Source organism: Dasypus novemcinctus, chromosome 11, assembly GCF_030445035.2.
Source record: "Dasypus novemcinctus isolate mDasNov1 chromosome 11, mDasNov1.1.hap2, whole genome shotgun sequence".
NCBI lineage: Eukaryota > Metazoa > Chordata > Mammalia > Cingulata > Dasypodidae > Dasypus > Dasypus novemcinctus.
Window position 1 is genome coordinate 2,918,651 of NC_080683.1, and position 17,818 is coordinate 2,936,468.

The window sequence follows — 17,818 nt, forward strand, 5'->3', positions numbered from 1 at the left end:
ATACCCCATGGGTTACCTCACTGGTGTGAATGAGGTGGTGAAACAGACCTGTCTTCTGTGGCCAAGAAAAATAACAATGACCAATGGTGTCATAGAAGTGCATCCCAACCTTTATTCAACAGTATTTACCCACTGCCCACCCTGTAATGAGTATTGTCCTAGGATCTAGGGACACAGCAATAAACAGTCCTATCCTCTGAGAGCTTACATAAGAGGGACAACAACAGATAAACACATAAATATACTGTCAAGTAGTGATGAGTGTTAAGAAGAACACTAGTCAAGGTAGGGGGGCAAAGAGTGCTTGTTCTTACACCCCAGCTTTTCTCAATAGGTGCCATCTATGGTCCTCAGGTTTTCAAATGAGGGAGCACTTATGCTTCTCACCTTAGAGCAGGAGTTCTTAACCTTTTTTGTTCCACAGACCCCTTTGTCAGTCAGATGAAAATCACAGAACCCTTAGTCCACACTATACTGTGTATTATTTAATAAATATATCACACCCACACCAACATGTTCCCACAAGAATGGGTTTTTTTATTTCAATTCAAACTCACTGACCCCTTGTTAAGAACTCTTGCTTTAGAGAAATTATAAAGTAATATTTACCTTTGTTTCCACATCAAGTTTCAAAGGATGTCCGTTTGGGGTGTTTGGGGAATATGTAAACAAGTAAGGAAGAGAATGACTACAAATGAGAAATGATGAGGCAAAAGAAGGCAGCTTCCACTCACCAATTGGTTTGCCCATAAGTTATTTTATTGACACTTTTTATTGTCACAAATACTGGAATCCAAAAGGAAAATAAGGTGTCAAGGATGTAGACAGGAAGGCCATACATATGAGGGGACAGAGCATCACCTTAGATATCAGGAAGTAGTGAGCATCGATGGGGTTTTTGGGGAAATAGGAAAAATGGGAAATCTAATAAAGAGACAAGTTTAAGAGAGACAAAAAGAGGCCACAAGATGCAGTATCTTCCTGGAACTGTAGTAGAGGGGTATCCTTTACAGGATCATTACATCTCTGGGAAAAGAGAGGCAGAAAGAACCAATTCTCCAGAGAATTACGAGGGCCACAGAATGAATTAATGCAATTAGAGAGCCATCCATCGGCAAGTGAAGAATAAGAGCTATATTTAGGTTTTGGCAGTTGGACAGGGGTTGCCATTTATCAAATCACAGCTACTACATGCCAGGAATCATCCTAGGCTCTTTATAGAATGATACTTAATCACTACAGCAACCCCAGGTTCACACGGGGACACTGAGGCTAGGAGGTTAAGGATCTTATCCCAGGTTATGTAGCCACAGAGTGGCAGGGTTGGAGAGGAACACAAGCCTGCCAAATCTGAGTGTTTCCCCTATCTGTCCTTCTCCATGCTACAAATGTCACGTTGGGATTGGGTAAGGGTGACTTGGGAGTTTGCAAGGATCCATTGGGGGTTAAAGAATAACAGGGAAATTCAGGTCTGAGCAGGGTATTTAAAAGTTTTATAGGAGAATTATTGTATCCTGCCTCCTAATATTTCCAGGGAATGGAAAGGAGGAGACTATGGGGGTGGGGGGGGCGTTGGGGAATATTTTGGATGAAGAAAACTGGGGCAGGAAGTCAGGCCCAGGGGTGGGGCCTAGGCAATGACCCGGTAGTTGGGGTGGACCTGGGGTCTGACGTCACAGACCATGCCAAGAAGCTGGGCCAGGACACGCTCGCGGTTTCTCTGCTGGGAGCTCTGCATGCCCTGCACCTGGCGCCTTGTTGCCTGCTCCACCTCCGCAGACAGGTTCCCCTGGGAGCCCATGGCCTGGGGAGTGGGAGAGGGTGGAAGAGAGAAAAGAAAAAGCAGAAACAGAGAAAGAAGGATCCAGGTGCGTGGAGGAAAAGATCCTGGAGCATGGTCAGGAAGAAAGACGATTCCCTCCAAAACCACCCCCATCCCATGGAAATGTCCAGATCCCAAAAAAATCAACACAATCCCTTTCCTCTAAGACCTGCCATTAACCTACCTCCTAAAACAGATTATAAAATCCCTACCACCTCACACCCACAACCATAACACTCTGCCCCAATCCCAAATACCATACCTCCAACAAGCCATTGGTATCATTTTTTAAAATCCCAGAATTACAGATCACAAAGCTAGACATCTCTGGTCCCTGCCAGAGTCCCCTTCAGCCCTCAACTGCCTTATTTTCTTGTTGAAACACCCCATACACACTTTACCAGATGCACCCCTGGCCTCCCAACCCCAATTCCTCTTCAACTCACCGCCTGCTGCTTGCTCTGGAATTCCTGCTCTCGCTCCCTGCGGTACTGCTCCACCTCCATCTGGGCTTCCTCCTTTGCCTGCTTCAGTCGCCGGGCCTTCCCTGGAAGCAGAAGGAAGGACAGGAGGCAGCAGTGGTGCCCCTCCCAAAAAGGTGATAATAGGGTATCAGTTCCTTCCAGAAAGTTCTGCCTACCAGGGGTTGGATTCTAACACCCACCTTCTCCCCTCATTACCAGGGGCCTTGGGTTTTCCTAAGAACTCATGTCTGCTGCCACCTCACTCCATCTTCTTTCCAGACCCCTAAGGGAGAGAAGAAAAGACTCACTCTTTCGGGCATCTGCCACCTTCTCAGCCGCCCGCTTCTCGGCTTGCAGGAGCTGCTGGATGCCTTGGGACTGACTGGCCATTTCTGCTGTTGTGGCCAATGTTGTTGCAGTTATGGATGCTCCCAAAGTGCCAGATGGCTCCCACCCTCAGTGCCTGCTTCTCCACCTCCTGCTCAATACTGCAGTCCTCCACTACCCCCTGGGTCTTAATGCTCCCCTCTCCAACCAGCTCCTGCACCAAGCGGCTCTCCTGTCTGATCCTCCCTTTGACGACTGGTCCTCCTGGCCCGCCTCTTACCCAGGCAGTACCCAGAAAGACCGCCTGGGAGCAGCAGAGACCAGGCCAATGCTGCCGGCTAACGCGCCCGGGCGCCTCAACCAGTCCAGTAAGGAAGGTCTGGGGATGGCGACAGGGGTGGCGAGGGGAGGAGAGTACGTGTGGGAGGAAGAGAATGTGGTTGGTGGTCTCAAGGTAGGAGGCGCAGAAGGGTTGAGAATGGGATGAGGTGGTAAGAACGTCGCCATTCGCCCTGTACTGGTGAAAGGGTGTGCTGGGCTTCTTAATTCTCCCATTTATCTCCCCGCTCCTTTTCTCTCCCCCGTTCCCATCTCCATCTTTTTCTATGCCTTTCCCAGGTCTAAATACGTCTTTCCCAAGTCCTGACTTGTGCATCCACCTCATTAGGTTGTCTCCTATGGCTCTTCTTGTGCTTTTCTCTTTCTTGATTTGTCCCTGCTCTTGGCCTCTCTGTGTTTTTTATTTTGTTTGTGTTTTTTGTTGGTTTGTGTTGGTTGTTTTGTTTCTTCTTTTCTTCCATTTTTCCTGTGGTTTGTAAACTTTCTCTCTCTCCTGTTTTCCCGCTTTCTCCGCTCATCTTTCCATCCCTCACTGAGCTATCTGCTACCTTCTCCCGGCCGACAGAGGCGGAGATAAACCTTCACACCGCCCTCCCTTCTCTCCCTTCCCCCACTCCTTGCTGCTCCCATTTTTCCTGGCCCTTCGCCCCGTCTTCCGGTTTAGGGCGGACCCTTTACTTTAGGTTCCGTAGTTTCCCCCCGGGAGGCCTGACCGAGTGACACCTTTCGGTGGGGAACGGCATCCGGTAGCACGCCTCCCAGTGCATTTCCGCCCTTCCCCGCGTCTTGGCGTGCGCCGCTTCCGCCCGCCCGCAGTGTTTCCGCCTTCCCGCCTCCCTTCCTCCGCGTCTCTAGCACGGGCCTCGGGCCTGCGGCTCCGGGGGTATTTGGGGGGGCGGGGGACAGGTCTGATGAGTAACCCCTCCCCCCGGGTCCCCGAGGGAGAAGCCTCTACCTCTGTCTGCCGGGTACATTCTATTCAATTTCTAAATCATTACTTGAAATTACCTATGACTTTTTAAAATTCAAAATTTCTGCTGACAAAAATTTCCCTCCTGTCTCTAGTCGTCCTTTTCAAAGTCCTTAGTTGAAAATTGAAAGTTTACCTGGGCACATGAGCCATTATCCTTTCCTCAGCTTTTCCACTAAAAAATTAAATCTGTGTGACCCCAGTCTCCTCATAAAATGTTTTCAAACCTGTCATCTAGTAAGACGGTGTGAGGATTAGCGTAGTCCCACCTCCGCCTGACGATGCGGGAAGAAGCGCGGGGCGCGGGGGGAGAGGCGCTCGAGCTGCCGGGAGGGGCCCGCCAGGGTGGGGGCCTGACCGCGGCCTTTCCCTCCGCAGCTCGGGAGTCCCATGGCCTCCGCGGCCCGCCGCCAGCGCCGAGAGCGCCGCTTCCGCCGGTACCTGTCCGCGGGCCGGCTGGTCCGCGCCCAGGCCCTGCTCCAGCGACACCCGGGCCTCGACGTGGACGCCGGGCAGCCCCCGCCGCTGCACCGGGCGTGTGCCCGCCACGATGCCCCGGCCCTGTGCCTGCTGCTGCGGCTCGGGGCGGACCCTGCCCGCCAGGACCGGCACGGGGACACGGCGCTGCACGCCGCCGCCCGCCAGGGCCCTGACGGTGAGTCTGCCCGGCGACTGCCTGGATCCGAAACGCAGGCAGCAGTGGAGCAATACGCTAGCTGGATGGGTCGTCGGGACCTGGGGAGGTAGCTGACCCAGTTGGTGTGCGCTCTCATTTATGCCTTCACCGTACTGAGCTCCCGTGGTCCGAATAGCTCAACCTTTCCAAAACAGCAACTGGTCTTCAAACTGCACGGTGTTTCCAGATTAGTGGCTGCTGCTTGACAGGTTGTTTGCTTGTGGGGTTTCGAGGTGCAAAAACAAGCGTAATGGACCAACTCTGCCTTTAGATTGCCTGGGTTCAAATCCCAGCTTCAAACTTAATAGTTTTTTTGTTTGTTTTTGTTTTTTTTTAAGGAAATACTGGGGAGTGAACCCAGGGCCTCCTATATAGGAATGAGAGTTGATTTTATCATGTTTGTTTTAGGAGATACTGGGGATCGAACCCAGGACCTTGTATGTGGGAAGCAGGTGCTCAACCACTTGAGCTACATCCACTCCCCAATAGCTCTTGGACAAGTTGCCAAACTTCTCTGACCTTGGTTTGCCCTGTACAAAATTTAAATAACAACTCTTCCTCTGTGTGAGACACTTTTCACAAAGTAATTTTTTAATCTTCATAAAAACCCTATGAGGTAAATACTGATATTATCCTCCATTTCCCAGGCAAGGAAACTGGGCACAGAGAAGTTAATTTGTGAAGGTCACATAGGGTGGGTTACTGAAATTCAGGCAGCCTGGCTAGACTATCCATGCTCTTAACAACGATGTTATCCTGTGTTATACATTATAGAATTGTACAATGATAATGCCCAAGTTCCAAACACCTAGGATAGACGATGAGAATCAACTGGCATAGTACATATTAAGAGCACTTGGTACACAGTAAGCACTTAGAAGATGCTGGTGATTGTTGTTCCAGTTGTGATCAACAACATCCACTCATAGCCACAATTCTGAAACTCAAAAAGATCGATGTTTATCTGAGGGGAAAAAAAAAACCATTTTTACATCAATCTATTATCAAAGTTCATTTGGTGGCAAAACCTACTCTGAACTAAAGCGAGGCTATCTATGATTTGTTTATCCTACATGATGTCACACATGAATGCAGAAATATCCATGTGTTTGTTTTTTGGAGGTACCCTGGTCATTCCTGTGTGAACTTTTTTAGCTCAACTTTATCAAATCCCAATAACAACTTGAGTTCTGAAAAACCTTTGACACTAAGGATTTTAGATGAGGGCCTGTCAATATTTTAGTGGCAGTGGAAGCAGCTCTATGGAGCTACTGCCTTCCTCACTAAAATAAAAGGTGAAACTATCTTTCCCCATCTAGAGATTTTCCTTCTAAGGTAAAAAAAACAACAAAAAAAAAAAACATCAGGGAAAAACCTCTAGGTGGAGATAAGCAGCCCTAACTCAATTTGGTTGGCTGCTATTATCATCCACCAGCTCCCCAAGTATATACAGTATCACCCCCAGTCACACGCAAGAAAACTCCCTCATGTAGTCAAATCCCTTGTTTCTTTAATTCCCTCTAACATAAGTGAGATAGGCTGGCATGCTTTTTTGTTTTTTTTTAACTTAAAAAAGAGGAGGCTTACAAAAGGCAAGCATTTAACTTGACAGCTTATGTTTTTTTTTGTTTGGTGTTTTTAAACGATTTATTTTTATTTATTTCTCTCCCCTCAGCCCCCCCCCCCAGTTGTCTGCTCTCTGTTCCATTCACTGTACGTTCTTCTGTGACCACTTCTATCCTTATCAGTGGCACTGGGAATCTGTTTCTCTTTGTTGCATCATCTTGTTGTGTCAACTTTTTGTATGTACGGTGCCATTCCTGGGCGGCTCTCCTTACGGGGAGCGCTCCTTGCACATGGGGCTTCCCTATGCGGGGGACACCCCTGCGTGGCAGGGCACTCCTTGCACGCATCAGCACTGCACATGGGCCAGCTCCACACGGGTCAAGGAGGCCCAGGGTTTGAACCGCACACCTCCCATATGGTAGGCCCTATCCATTGGGCCAAGTCCACTTCCCTGACAGCTTGTGTTTTAAGAGGCTGGACAGCTGGAAAACGGCAGACCAGAGTGTCACCAGGGGGCAGACATGCATCCAGATCCCAACTCTTCCACTTACAGGCCGTTTGACAGGGACAAGCAACATAACCTTTTTAACCTCATTTGCCTCTCTGAAACGGGGATTGTGGCAAGTAACTGAGCTATTTGGTATAGTTTGGCACTCACTAAATGGTAGGCATTGTTACTTTCATATTTAATAAAGGTTTTTTGAGGAATAAAAATGTTCCTGACAGTGTGGTAGGTACATCTTCATTGTATTAAATTCTAAGAAGCATATTACTCTTCCCTTTACAGATGAAGATATAGGGCCCAGAAGGTTCAGGAACTTGTCTGAACTCGGTTGATGGGCCAATTTAATGGGAAATCTTCCACTGCACTCAGTGATTTCACTCCTAAAATGTTGTCCTCTCAGGCCTGATTTCTTCCTGTTTCCCAGCAACCTTGCCACTAGGTGGCCTTCTGACTCCTTGGTCAGAAGGCCTATGTCCTTCAGCTTCCAGCTGCTTTAGAGATCACCCTGCCTTAATGAAATGCAAATGTTTTCTTTGAACAGATAATATTTTAAATGATCCAGAATCCTATGCCAGGACTTTTTCCCCTCAGTTCCCATGTTAGGTCCAAGGGATTGTCTGGCTTGGCTGGACTGGGTAGTCGCCCTCAGTAAGACTCCAGGGCTGTCCCTACCTTCGGGTCTTTGGGTGGTTCTCACTGGGACCCATCACCAACAGGCAAGTGGCTTCAGCTGCCAGAGACACCTTGTGAACACTCCTTAGCTAGACAGTAACCACTCTACACAGATGAGCAAAGATTAGTTAAGAAGCAGGAAGGTAATCTTCTCAGTCTTTGGAAAAGGAATAAAGTCCAAAGCCAGCCTGATATGTAACATTTACTGCATTTCTGTGTGCCAGCCCAGTACCAGACATTTAACAGCCATTACCCACTGGAACCTGCCCAGCGGAAGTAGGCTGTCGCCCCATTTTACAGATGACTGAGCCATCCGGTGTATGTTCCACTTGCTTTTCCAATCTAACCTCCCACTGCACACCCACAAACCCACAGTTCTAGCTGCGTAGATCAACCTTCAGTGACCCTAATAGGCCTCTCACAAGCCTGCCTCTCTCTTGCCTTCCCTTCCACCTGATTTCCACTTTTAGCCTCACTTCCCGGCCCAATACAAGTCCCACTTCCTCCCGAAAGCCCTCACTCATCACCCTGCCCACTCTTATCTTCTTCTGAGCCTCAATCAGTTTCACTCAGTATAAGCTTCTGATAGTGGCATTTTTTAAAAATATTTTTCTTTTGTACCCATTAGTATGTACATCCCCTTAGTGTAGAAATCATATCATATGGGCAGAGGAATAGTGATGCTTCCCTTGCTAAAACAAAGTTAATTTATCCCACAAAACTTTTCAAAGAACATCAGGAAAAGTTGTTCTGTACTGCACAGTTGATGATAGAGGGGGTGTTTCACAACACTCACATGTGGTTCATCTGGGGAAGAAAGAGAAGTCTACCTTATACCTTTCTCAAAAATAAATTGCAAGCAGAGCAGGGGTAGCTCAGTGGTCAGTGGTTGAGCGCCTGCTTCATGTGTAGGACATCCCAGTACCTCCAAATAAATAAATAAATAGCAGCCAGATTAAACACCTAAATGTGACAAGGATATACACCAAATTCATGGGAGGGGATGTCCCTGGGAAGAGGAGGAGGAATAAAACTTGGAAGGGGGTGTCAAAGAAAACTTTAGTTTTATCTATGATGATTCATTTCTTTAAAATGAAATGATGCTCCAAAAGTGACAATATATGAACACACCCTGTGATAGGAATAGAGTTATTTATTGTATTGTACTTTGTATGGGGAATTTTTGAAATTTCTAAATAGGTATTAGACACATAAAAATAGCAGAAAATATTAGGAAATATTTTTATAATCGTAGAGTCGGGAAAGCCTTCCTAAGAATGAAACAAAATCAAAAGCTAAAAAACAAAAGATTGATACAGATTTAACTACATTTGAAAAGTTTTTTAAGACAGAAAAGGGGGAGGGAGCAGTTGAGCACCTGCTTCCTATGTATGAGATCCCAGGTTCAATCCAGTACCTCCTAAACTAAAATATATATATTTATGTGTGTGTGTGTATCAGACACAAAGGGTTGATGTCTATACACAAAAAGACCCCTCACATCTATGTATATAATTTTTTGTGGAAAAGTAGGCCAAGAATATGAATAAGTCATTCACAAAAGAAAAACAAATAGCCAAAAAAGTATTTAAAAAAAAAGAGGAAAACATCATTAATGAAAATCATTTTTTCAGTCTGTCATTTGGTGTAAAATTAAAAGAATTGATATCCAGGTTTGGTAAGGGAAGACACAGGCAATCATTCACTCATATATTCTTAACCACCCCCCAATGTCTCCCTCACTTCTTTGTTTTTGCTCATTGTTTATGCTCATTGTCTGATGGTTATATTTGCTTGTTGCCTGCATGTTATTTTTCACTCACTGTCTGTTTTTTCTTTAGGAGGCACCGGGAACCGAACCCGGGACCTCCCCTGTGGGAGGCAGGCACTCAACTGCTTGAGCCATATCCATATCCCTGCTCATTTTGTTTTTGCTCATCATCTGCTCATTGTTTTTACTTGATGTCTGCCTGTTTTTTGTCTTCAGGAGGCACCGGAAACCAAACCCGGAACCTTCTGTGTGGGAGGCAGGCACTCAATTGCTTGAGCCACATCCTCTCTGCTCCCATATTTTCTTTCTTTTTTTAAATATTTATTTTTTATTTATTTCTCTCTCCTTCCCTGCCCCCTCCCCCAGTTATCTGCTCTCTGTCCATTCACTCTGTGTTCTTCTGTGTCCGCTTTTGTCAGCGGCACCCAGAATCTTTGTTTAGTTTTATTGCGTCATCTTGCTATGTCAGCTCTCCATGTGTGTGGTGCCATTCCTGGTCAGGCTGCACTTTTTTTGTGCTGGGCGGCTCTCCTGACGGGGCACACTCCTTGCACGTGGGACTCCCCTACACAGGGGACACCCCTGTGTAGCACAGCACTCCTTGCGCGTGCCAGCTTATCACATGGGTCAGGGGGCCCTAGGTTTTTTTTTTTTAATCTGAATCATAGGTTATTCTTTTTTTTTTTTTTTAAGATTTATTTATTTTATTTATTTCTCTCCCCTTCCCCCCCCCCAGTTGTCTGTTCTCTGTGTCCATTTGCTGTGTGTTTTTCTTTGTCCGCTTCTGTTGTTGTCAGCATCACGGGAATCTGTGTTTCTTTTTGTTGTGTCATCTTGTTGTGTCAGCTCTCCATGTGTGCGGCGCCATTCCTGGGCAGGCTGCACTTTCACGCTGGGCGGCTCTCCTTACAGGGTGCACTCCTTGCGCATGGGGCTCCCCTATGCGGGGAACACCCCTGCGTGGCACGGCTCTCCTTGCGCACATCAGCACTGTGCATGGGCCAGCTCCACACGGGTCAAGGAGGCCCGGGGTTTGAACCGCGGACCTCCCATGTGGTAGACGGACGCCCTATCCACTGGGCCAAGGCCGCTTCCCTGGCCCTAGGTTTTTGAACCTTGGACGTCCCTTGTGGTTGGCAGACACCCTTTCCATTGGACCAAATCCACTTCCCCCATATAGTCTTTTTTTTTTCCTCTCCCCCCCCCACCCAGTTGTCTGCTCTTTATCCATTTGTTGTGTATTCTTCTGTGACCACTTCTGTCCTTATCAGCAGCACGGGAATCTGTGTCTCTTTTTGTTGCGTCATCTTGCGTCAGCTCTCCATGTGTGCAGTGCTGTTCCTGGGCAGGCTGCACTTTCTTTCGCGTGGGCGGCTCTCCTTACGGGGCGCACTCCTTGCGTGTGTGGCTCCCCTACATGGGGGACACCCCTGCGTGGCAGGGCACTCCTTGTGCGCATCAGCACTGCGCATGGGCCAGCTCCACACGGGTCAAGGAGGCCCGGGGTTTGAACCGCGGACCTCCCATGTGGTAGGCGGATGCCCCATCCATTTGGCCAAGTCCGCTTCCCCATATATTCTTGATGGGAGTGTACATTGGCTCAAACTCTCTTGAGAGCAGTTTGACAAAAGTGCACATGATCGTTGACACAGAAACTCTTGAGAATTCACCCCCACAGAAACACTGTAATGAGCCCCCCAAAATATGAGGCTAGACGTTTTCAGAAACAATCAAGGCTGGTTGTGGGGATTTATTTGTATCATACATATAATGGAATGCTACACAGTCATTAAAAAGAATGAAATTAGACTGTATGTACTCCTGTGGGAAAGCTATTTATCCAGTGTTAAGTGAAAATGGCACATTGCCCAGCAGTTCACATGGCAGGGTCATGTATCTTTGAACAAAATTGTTATAGATATATGTTCATATACATAAAAGACAGGATTGGAAGGCCGAAAGCAAACTACTAACAGACATTGAATTTATTCTTCCTTCTTTAAAAAGGAACATTTCAAATTAATTATATCCTTTTCATATGAAAATATTAATTAAATAATCCTGGGGGGTGAATATCACCTATAGTCCTGCCACCCAAAGACTATAGCTTTTACATATTTACTTCTAGTCTTTTTTTTTTTTTTTCAACCATAGGATTTGGTCTCTTTCTCTTTTTTTACATAGCTGTGATCAGATCCTGTAAACAGTATGTGTTGTTTTTTTTCTTAGAGGCCTTAGTCCTTAAAACCTATGAATTAAAAAACCTCCCATGCAAGCCTGAGCTCCCACCGTCCCACCTGCGTGGACCCTGGTGGAGAATACATTTGAAAGACGTGGCCAGGTGCTTGCTGGAAGGACAAACCAGGAGGGCTTGTGGCAGGTCACATCAGTACTAAAGAGAAATGCCCCCTCCCCTCACCCTGGTGTGGTTTGAATTGGTTGCCACTCAAGTGTGCCAGGGGATGGGTAAGGGGTGGTGGTCCTTGGCCAGACAAACCTGGGCCCATTATGTTTTCCCGCCTTCTTGGCAGTGGCAGGACAGCCCTTTCCCCTGTTTCATCCTTTTGCCAAGTAACCAGTAATTTCTACTACCACAGAATGAAGATTTAAGGACTGTGGGCCATTTCCTCCTGCCCTCGGGGGTAAAAGTAGGTCCACAGGAAGGGAGGGTACCTCACTCGCCTTCCGCTGTCCTCACAGTGAAAAGGGTGATTGGTGGCCATGGCCGGGGATCGGGGAGCTGGGCTGGCAGTGAAACGAGCAGCATGGCCCCTGGCTACCACTGGAGGGTGTACAGGAGGGCAGGGCTCAGGAAGAGCGCAGTAGCTCAGGACTACCCATCCCTCCACTGTTTTCCCCAGCCTCCTGTCAGCCGGCCCCTGGGTGAGCCCCTCGCTCCCTTTCCCCTGCCCTAGGTCAGCAGTCATTTGGACAGACCTTGCTCTGCTGCTAGGAATATTTCTCTGGCTCGAATTCACTGCTAGTCTGAACTCCCTACCTCTCCATGTCTCTCCCATCATCCCCTGGGTGAGGCTGGCTGAGAGACCTTTCCCTGAAAATATTTACTATGTAATAAGCTGGGTAGTTCATTGAAAAAAAAATTATATAAATGGGTAAATATTCTATTTTTGTAATTATATGTTATACAGATTCCGAGTATTTATATTTTACCAGTCTGAAATATAGTTTTGAGTAAAACACTCGAAGAGGTATATAGTGAAAATGTTTTCAAGCAAAAAAAAAAAGAATACTTTGCCAAAAGATTTGGACATTGCCCTAAGCTGGAAGCGGGCTTAAAAATGTCATTGGACATGGCAGAACTCCTGGGACAGTAAAATATGTGGGGACATAGACCAAAATATTTTAAACGACTACCCTTATCGTGCATGTAGGAAACTTACCAGTAAATATTTGTGAGCAGTGATTTCCTAATACCCAGGAGTCATCTCTGTGGGCCACCCTTTCCATTACTGTAAGACCAAGGGAGTGACCAGAGAACTCCTTGGAATTCAAGATGGTGGCCCTGCCAAGGAATGAGAATCCAAGCTAACTTCTGCTCACTACTCTTCCATCAACAGCCTACACGGACTTTTTCCTGCCACTGCTGAGTCGCTGTCCCTCTGCCATGGGAATCAAGAATAAAGATGGGGAGACCCCTGGGCAGATTCTAGGCTGGGGACCCCCCTGGGATTCTGCGGAAGAGGACGACGACGACGAGGCTTCCCGGGAGCAGGAATGGAGGCGGAAGCTTCAGGGAGAGCTGGAGGACGAGTGGCAGGAGGTCATTGGGCGGTTTGAAGGTGAGGGATCCATTCCCATCTACAGCTGTCCTTCCTCGCTGGCCACTTTTCCTGTGCCCACTGCGTGAATGTTGACCACTGGGCTCCTCTACCCCCTTCCTCTGTACTTCCCTACCTCCCTTGCCCCTTTCTCACAGCCTCTCCCCCAACAATCCCCATCTCTCCCAAACAGATGACGCTTCCCATGAGACCCAGGAACCCGAATCCTTCTCAGCCTGGTCAGACCGCCTGGCCCGGGAACATGCCCAGAAGCGCCAGCGACAGCAGCGGGAGGCACAGGGAACCTGCCGACCCCAAAGGGCCGAGGGCTCCAGCTCCAGCTGGCGACAGCAGGAGGAGGAGCAGCGGCTCTTCCGAGAGCGAGCCCGGGTCAAGGAGGAAGAACTGCGTGCGAGCCGAGCCAGCAGGGACCCCGGGCCGGAGACAGCCAGGGCCAGGCCCAGGGCAGAGCACACCAGAGGGGTGGGCAGGGGCAGCCTCTGGCGCTTTGGTGATGTGCCCTGGCCCTGCCCTGGCGGAGGGGACCCAGAGGCCATGGCTGCAGCCCTGGTGGCCAGGGGGCCCCCCTTGGAGGAGCAGGGGGCTCTGAGGAGGTACTTGAGGGTCCAGCAGGTCCGCTGGCACCCTGACCGCTTCCTGCAGAGATTCCGGAACCAAATTGAGACCTGGGAACTGGGCCGCGTGATGGGAGCTGTGACAGCCCTTTCCCAGGCCCTGAATCGCCACGCAGAGGCCCTGAAGTGACCCAGGGAAAGAGCAAGAAACTGTGGGGGACGAAGCCCTAGGGGTGGGGCAGGAGGAAGTGTAAGGTCTAGGATGGGTGACAGGACAAGGCAGATGCTACACAACAGATTCGGGAGAGGGACACTTGTCCTGAGTGGGGTGGGGGGACGCGGGCCACCACCACTGCTCCTTGCCTGCCATTTCCTAATAAGACCTAGTTCCACATCCCACTCCCGGTGTCTCCTCTGCCTTTTTCCATTGCTGTGGTTTTCATCACCCATGACATCTCCTTTCCTGCCCTGCCTGCCGAAACCCACAGCTCCTACACACCTGCAGCACGCACACACTCGCTGACACAGGCCTCAGCTCCAGACAAGAAGCCCCTGCTTGCCCACCGTCCAGATCAGCCCACGAAGACCCAGGCGGCCTCCAGTCTCACTGCCACTCCTTATGCTGGGGTCCTCTCCACTCCAGTCTGCGGCTGGAGAAGGAGATGTGAACAAAGGCAAAAAAAGGGAACCAAGTTTCCCTCCCCTCCCCAGCTCCCCAACCAGAACCACATCCTCCTCCCCACTTAACAATTTAACACCCCCTTCCCCCAGCACAGGGCTTCCCCTTTGCTGAGTCACTGAATGAACCAATTTGGGGGGCAGCTGGGGCTAGGGGACTATGAGAAGGCTGTGGGAGGATGGGGGACAAACAGAATGGATGGAGGAAGAGTCCTGTGGGGGAGTGGAATTTCAGTTGCTAAAAATAGGAACAGGGGAAGGAGGAGGAAAGAGCCAGATTATGTAACCTGGGTTGTCTGTTCTTAGGCAACCAGAGATCCACACCCCGCAGCCTGGCTGCTGGGCTCCCTCTCTCGTTCCCTCCAGCTCAATCCTGTCTCCTCTAGCCCCTCGCCCGCTGGGCCCCCATTCCTGTCTCCCTCCATCTAGTTTCTGGCCCCTTCCCAAACCTGGACTTAATCTCTGGACAGCCCAGTCTTAGCCTTCAGGATAAACATTAAATTTTCCAAGAACCAGTGGTCAAGGTCCTGAGGGCTGGAGGAAGGGAATCTGGGATTCCTGCAAGGATGGAGGGCAGGAAGGGATCGGTCGCTCCAGCCCGCCCTCTTCCTACTCACTTCCCACTGCTGCTCCCTGGAAACTGATGGGAAGTTGTAGATAGTACCAAACCCTGCTGTCACCCCCCAGGACACAACTGGGAAGGACTGAGAGAAAAGAGTGCACGTGTGTGTTGCTGTGTGCACCAACTGCGTGTTGCTACATCTTAGATTTCAGACACTTATTTTTCAGGTTTTCAGCCCCATGTCCACACAGGAGAAGCCCAGAAGTGGAAGTGGAGGACAGTAGAGGACAGGGAGGGAAAGCCTCTCTCTCTCTCAACTTCACAGGAACATGGGTGGGCAGGAGAGCCTGCAGTTAGGAAGGGGCCACGGCCTCTGAGGGGACCAGGCAGATGTTCAGGGGTGGGAGGGGGAAGAGCTGGTGAGAAAGATCCTGTGAGAGGAAGCTGCTGTGATTCAGAGAAGAGACTTCGAGCTGCGCGCAACCCAGGCGTCCGGTTCCTCTTACAGGCCGGAGATCTCGGAAGTGGCATGCAAAGAGCCCAGGTTTGGAGTTGGGGGTGTTGGGGTTAGGATCCCTAAGCGGGGGGGTTGAGAGGTAAGTAGCAGAAAACTTTGGTGTCCAGCTTTACTCTATTCAAGATATTCTTCTCTGGTTTTTGAGCACATCATTTCCCCCTCTGCAGGAGTTACACAAAACCAAAGCACAGTGAGCCCTGATACCTGGGCCGCCAGACCGCCCTCTTTTCACCGTCCCTCCCTGGTGTCTGGCCCCCAGCCCTGGTGGGGGTTCCCCCGAGAGGAGGGCTGTTCACTTTCTCTGACCACACGGTTTCCGCTTCTGTCTCTTGTTTCCTAGGTTGATAAAAATACTGAGCCCTAGAGGCCTTTGGCTTCCTCTGACCCCCGAGGCCGGGCAGCAGGCATCCTGTCCACCACAGTGGGGGTGGGGAGGGAGCCCAGGGATCCCCAAGGGGTGACTCAGTGCCTCCCCCGAAACACAGGAGGTAGAAGTGTGCCTACCTGTGCTGCAGAGCTCGAACCAGGAGCTGTGTCTCGGTGGAGGATATATTGGGATTCAGTTAGAGAAACAGGGTTAGAAATGAAACTAGGGAGATTGGAAAGAGTCACTTTGGGGATTGGTGTTGGAGGGGTTTGGGTTAAGTTAGGAAAAGAACCTGGGAAGCACTGTATTCAGTTCAGCTGAACATCAAGCAGCCCAAAGGTAAATGTAAACCCCACTTCAAGTTTCCAACCCCAGAGGTGAGGCAAACCATACCTATCTAACTGATTAAAGCAAGGAGCAGTGGAGGCAGAAGAGGGGGAGCGACTTCCATCTGAAGGCACCCGGGAGGCCTCGAGGAGGAGAGATGGCGTTTGAGCTGGCTCTGATGAATGGGTAGGACATCAAAGCATGACAGTGGGTTGAAGGGCTCTTGACAGATGAGACAGCTTGAGCTGGGAAGTCAGGAAACGGTGTGTTCAGAAAAAGATGGCTATCCTGAGGTAGATGAAGCACAGATATAAGAGACAGGGTTCCAAGGTGTGGGACTTTCTCCTGTGGGCAGTGTCACTGGTGACATGTGAAGAGGGAGACTGGAGTTTGCAGCAGTACCGACAAGGAGTAAGGGAAAAATATAATTTTGTACAACTATCTGTTAACCATGTCAAGTGCTTTTCCTAACATCTGTAATCCTGTCAACTGTCCAAAAGGTAGGTAATGGCAACTTAGGATACAGATGAGGAAACAGGCTCATAACTGTACTGCAGGTTGCTAAGGCCACACAGCTAAAAAGTAATGGAATTAGCAATAAACATCTAATTCCAAAGCTCATGTACTTTCTACCTCAGTAACCCTGACTGACATTAGAGGAGAGAACCTTTTATAAGCTTTGAGGGGATGAACCATTAGGGCATGACATTTGAGTGGATGGCTCCAAGTTTTTGGACCTGGGGTATTGGAAAGATGGTGATGTCCTAAATAAAGGGGGGGATAAACGGATAGATGAGAAGTTCCATTTTAGACATTGAATCAAACTTTTGTTAAGTACCCCCCTTGGAGCAGGGCACTCTGCTAGGCAATAGGTTTAAATGAAATAGACACACCACTGCCCTCATAGAGCTTCCAGCCTAATGAAACACGGTACGAGTAGCAACACATAATACCTGGGGGTGCACCTGCTTAGAGTCCTAAGGTAAGGCATAAAGTAGTCAAAGAAGGACTGCTGATTTTGGGGTGCTATCTTAACACTCGGGCGGAGGTTCTAGCAAGGAGGTGTGAAGCTTAAGAAGTTCTGGGCTGGAGAGAGAGATTTGGGCATCATTCCCTTCACCGTGGAGGTTGAGCCTCTGAGTGGGCAGGAGCACCAAGAGAGGGTGGTGTGATCAGAGAACCCTGAGGGTGGTCAAAGGAAAAGGAGCCAGTGAAGGAGAGCAGTAGAGGGAGCAGTCAAAGAAGTAGGGTAAGGTAGGCATGTGCCAAGCAGGGGCTGGGCAGCCACGTCTAACTCCAGGAGGTCTAGTCAGAATTGAGAAGATCCTTTAGGTTCAGGAACTAGACAATTACACTTTTTGAGAAAACAGTTTCCATTTAAGAGAGGGACAGAATCACTTTACATAGGTTGAAGAGTGAGTGGGAGGTGAGGAAGGGGAGGTGGTGGGTACGAAGTCACAGAATGGCAAATACAGAAGATACCAAAGAATCATCTCTAGTTCAACCCACGAATTTTACAGATGACGAAAATTTTACCAGTTCCTGAAAAAGTGGCCAAGGGGGCTAGTCTCTTGAGATACCACACACACAAAAAAGGAAGGTGAGCGATGGAAGGGACACTCGAGGGAGAAATAGTGCCCAGGGAAGGATTTTTTCCCCTCTTGGTTTATTCTTAAGGAAATGTTTGCAAAATGAAGTAAAGAAGTAGGAAAAGATAAAGAGACTGAATATATAAGAAAGGGAGGGGAGAATATAGTAAAGACAAGTTGGAGAGAGTGCAGATAAAAGGATCAATCTTGGAAAGGAGAAAGTACTTAGCTGAGTCAAGAAGAAAGGAAAGCTGAGGACACACACATAGCTGGAAGTGCAAAGAAAAGAAGGGAGTAAGGAGATTCACCCTG

The 17,818-nt window shown here is 48.9% G+C and overlaps 2 protein-coding genes across 7 annotated transcripts; one reads left to right on the plus strand and one right to left on the minus strand.

Moving 5' to 3' along the window:
- Window positions 1-737: 737 nt before the first annotated feature.
- Window positions 738-4,305, minus strand: ATP6V1G2 (ATPase H+ transporting V1 subunit G2). Of its 4 annotated transcripts, none has more exons than XM_004467879.5 (4): window positions 4,150-4,305; window positions 2,487-2,569; window positions 2,269-2,369; window positions 738-1,804 (listed from the first exon to the last, which is right to left on the minus strand). In XM_004467879.5, exons 2-4 carry the CDS (start codon window positions 2,497-2,499, stop codon window positions 1,631-1,633), a joined length of 288 nt encoding a protein of 95 aa, XP_004467936.1. In that variant the 5' UTR covers window positions 2,500-2,569; window positions 4,150-4,305; the 3' UTR covers window positions 738-1,630. The 4 variants fall into 4 exon arrangements, with proteins under 4 accessions (XP_004467936.1, XP_058162451.1, XP_004467934.1 ...); XM_058306468.1 differs by lacking the exon at window positions 4,150-4,305 and adding an exon at window positions 4,059-4,076; XM_004467877.5 differs by lacking the exons at window positions 2,487-2,569; window positions 4,150-4,305 and adding an exon at window positions 2,595-2,703.
- Window positions 1,649-17,609, plus strand: NFKBIL1 (NFKB inhibitor like 1). Of its 3 annotated transcripts, none has more exons than XM_058306466.2 (4): window positions 1,649-2,981; window positions 4,301-4,577; window positions 12,691-12,912; window positions 13,085-17,609. In XM_058306466.2, exons 1-4 carry the CDS (start codon window positions 2,694-2,696, stop codon window positions 13,654-13,656), a joined length of 1,359 nt encoding a protein of 452 aa, XP_058162449.1. In that variant the 5' UTR covers window positions 1,649-2,693; the 3' UTR covers window positions 13,657-17,609. The 3 variants fall into 3 exon arrangements, with proteins under 3 accessions (XP_058162449.1, XP_012384214.3, XP_004467942.2); XM_012528760.3 differs by having other exon boundaries at window positions 2,708-3,067; XM_004467885.5 differs by lacking the exon at window positions 1,649-2,981 and adding an exon at window positions 3,718-3,920.
- The last annotated feature ends 209 nt before the right edge of the window (window positions 17,610-17,818 follow it).

Bases quoted from the DNA above. Each gene is read 5' to 3' on its own strand.
- ATP6V1G2 (XM_004467877.5), bottom strand. From the start codon at position 2,676: ATGGCCAGTCAGTCCCAAGGCATCCAGCAGCTCCTGCAAGCCGAGAAG. The intron at 2,370-2,594 runs GTGAGTCTTTTC...TTCTGCTTCCAG, and splicing joins GGTGGCAGATGCCCGAAAGA to GGAAGGCCCGGCGACTGAAG. The intron at 1,805-2,268 runs GTGAGTTGAAGA...CCCACTCCCCAG, and splicing joins TCCAGAGCAAGCAGCAGGCG to GCCATGGGCTCCCAGGGGAA.
- NFKBIL1 (XM_012528760.3), top strand. From the start codon at position 2,708: ATGGATGCTCCCAAAGTGCCAGATGGCTCCCACCCTCAGTGCCTGCTT. The intron at 3,068-4,300 runs GTAGGAGGCGCA...TTCCCTCCGCAG, and splicing joins ATGTGGTTGGTGGTCTCAAG to CTCGGGAGTCCCATGGCCTC. The intron at 12,913-13,084 runs GTGAGGGATCCA...TCTCCCAAACAG, and splicing joins GGTCATTGGGCGGTTTGAAG to ATGACGCTTCCCATGAGACC.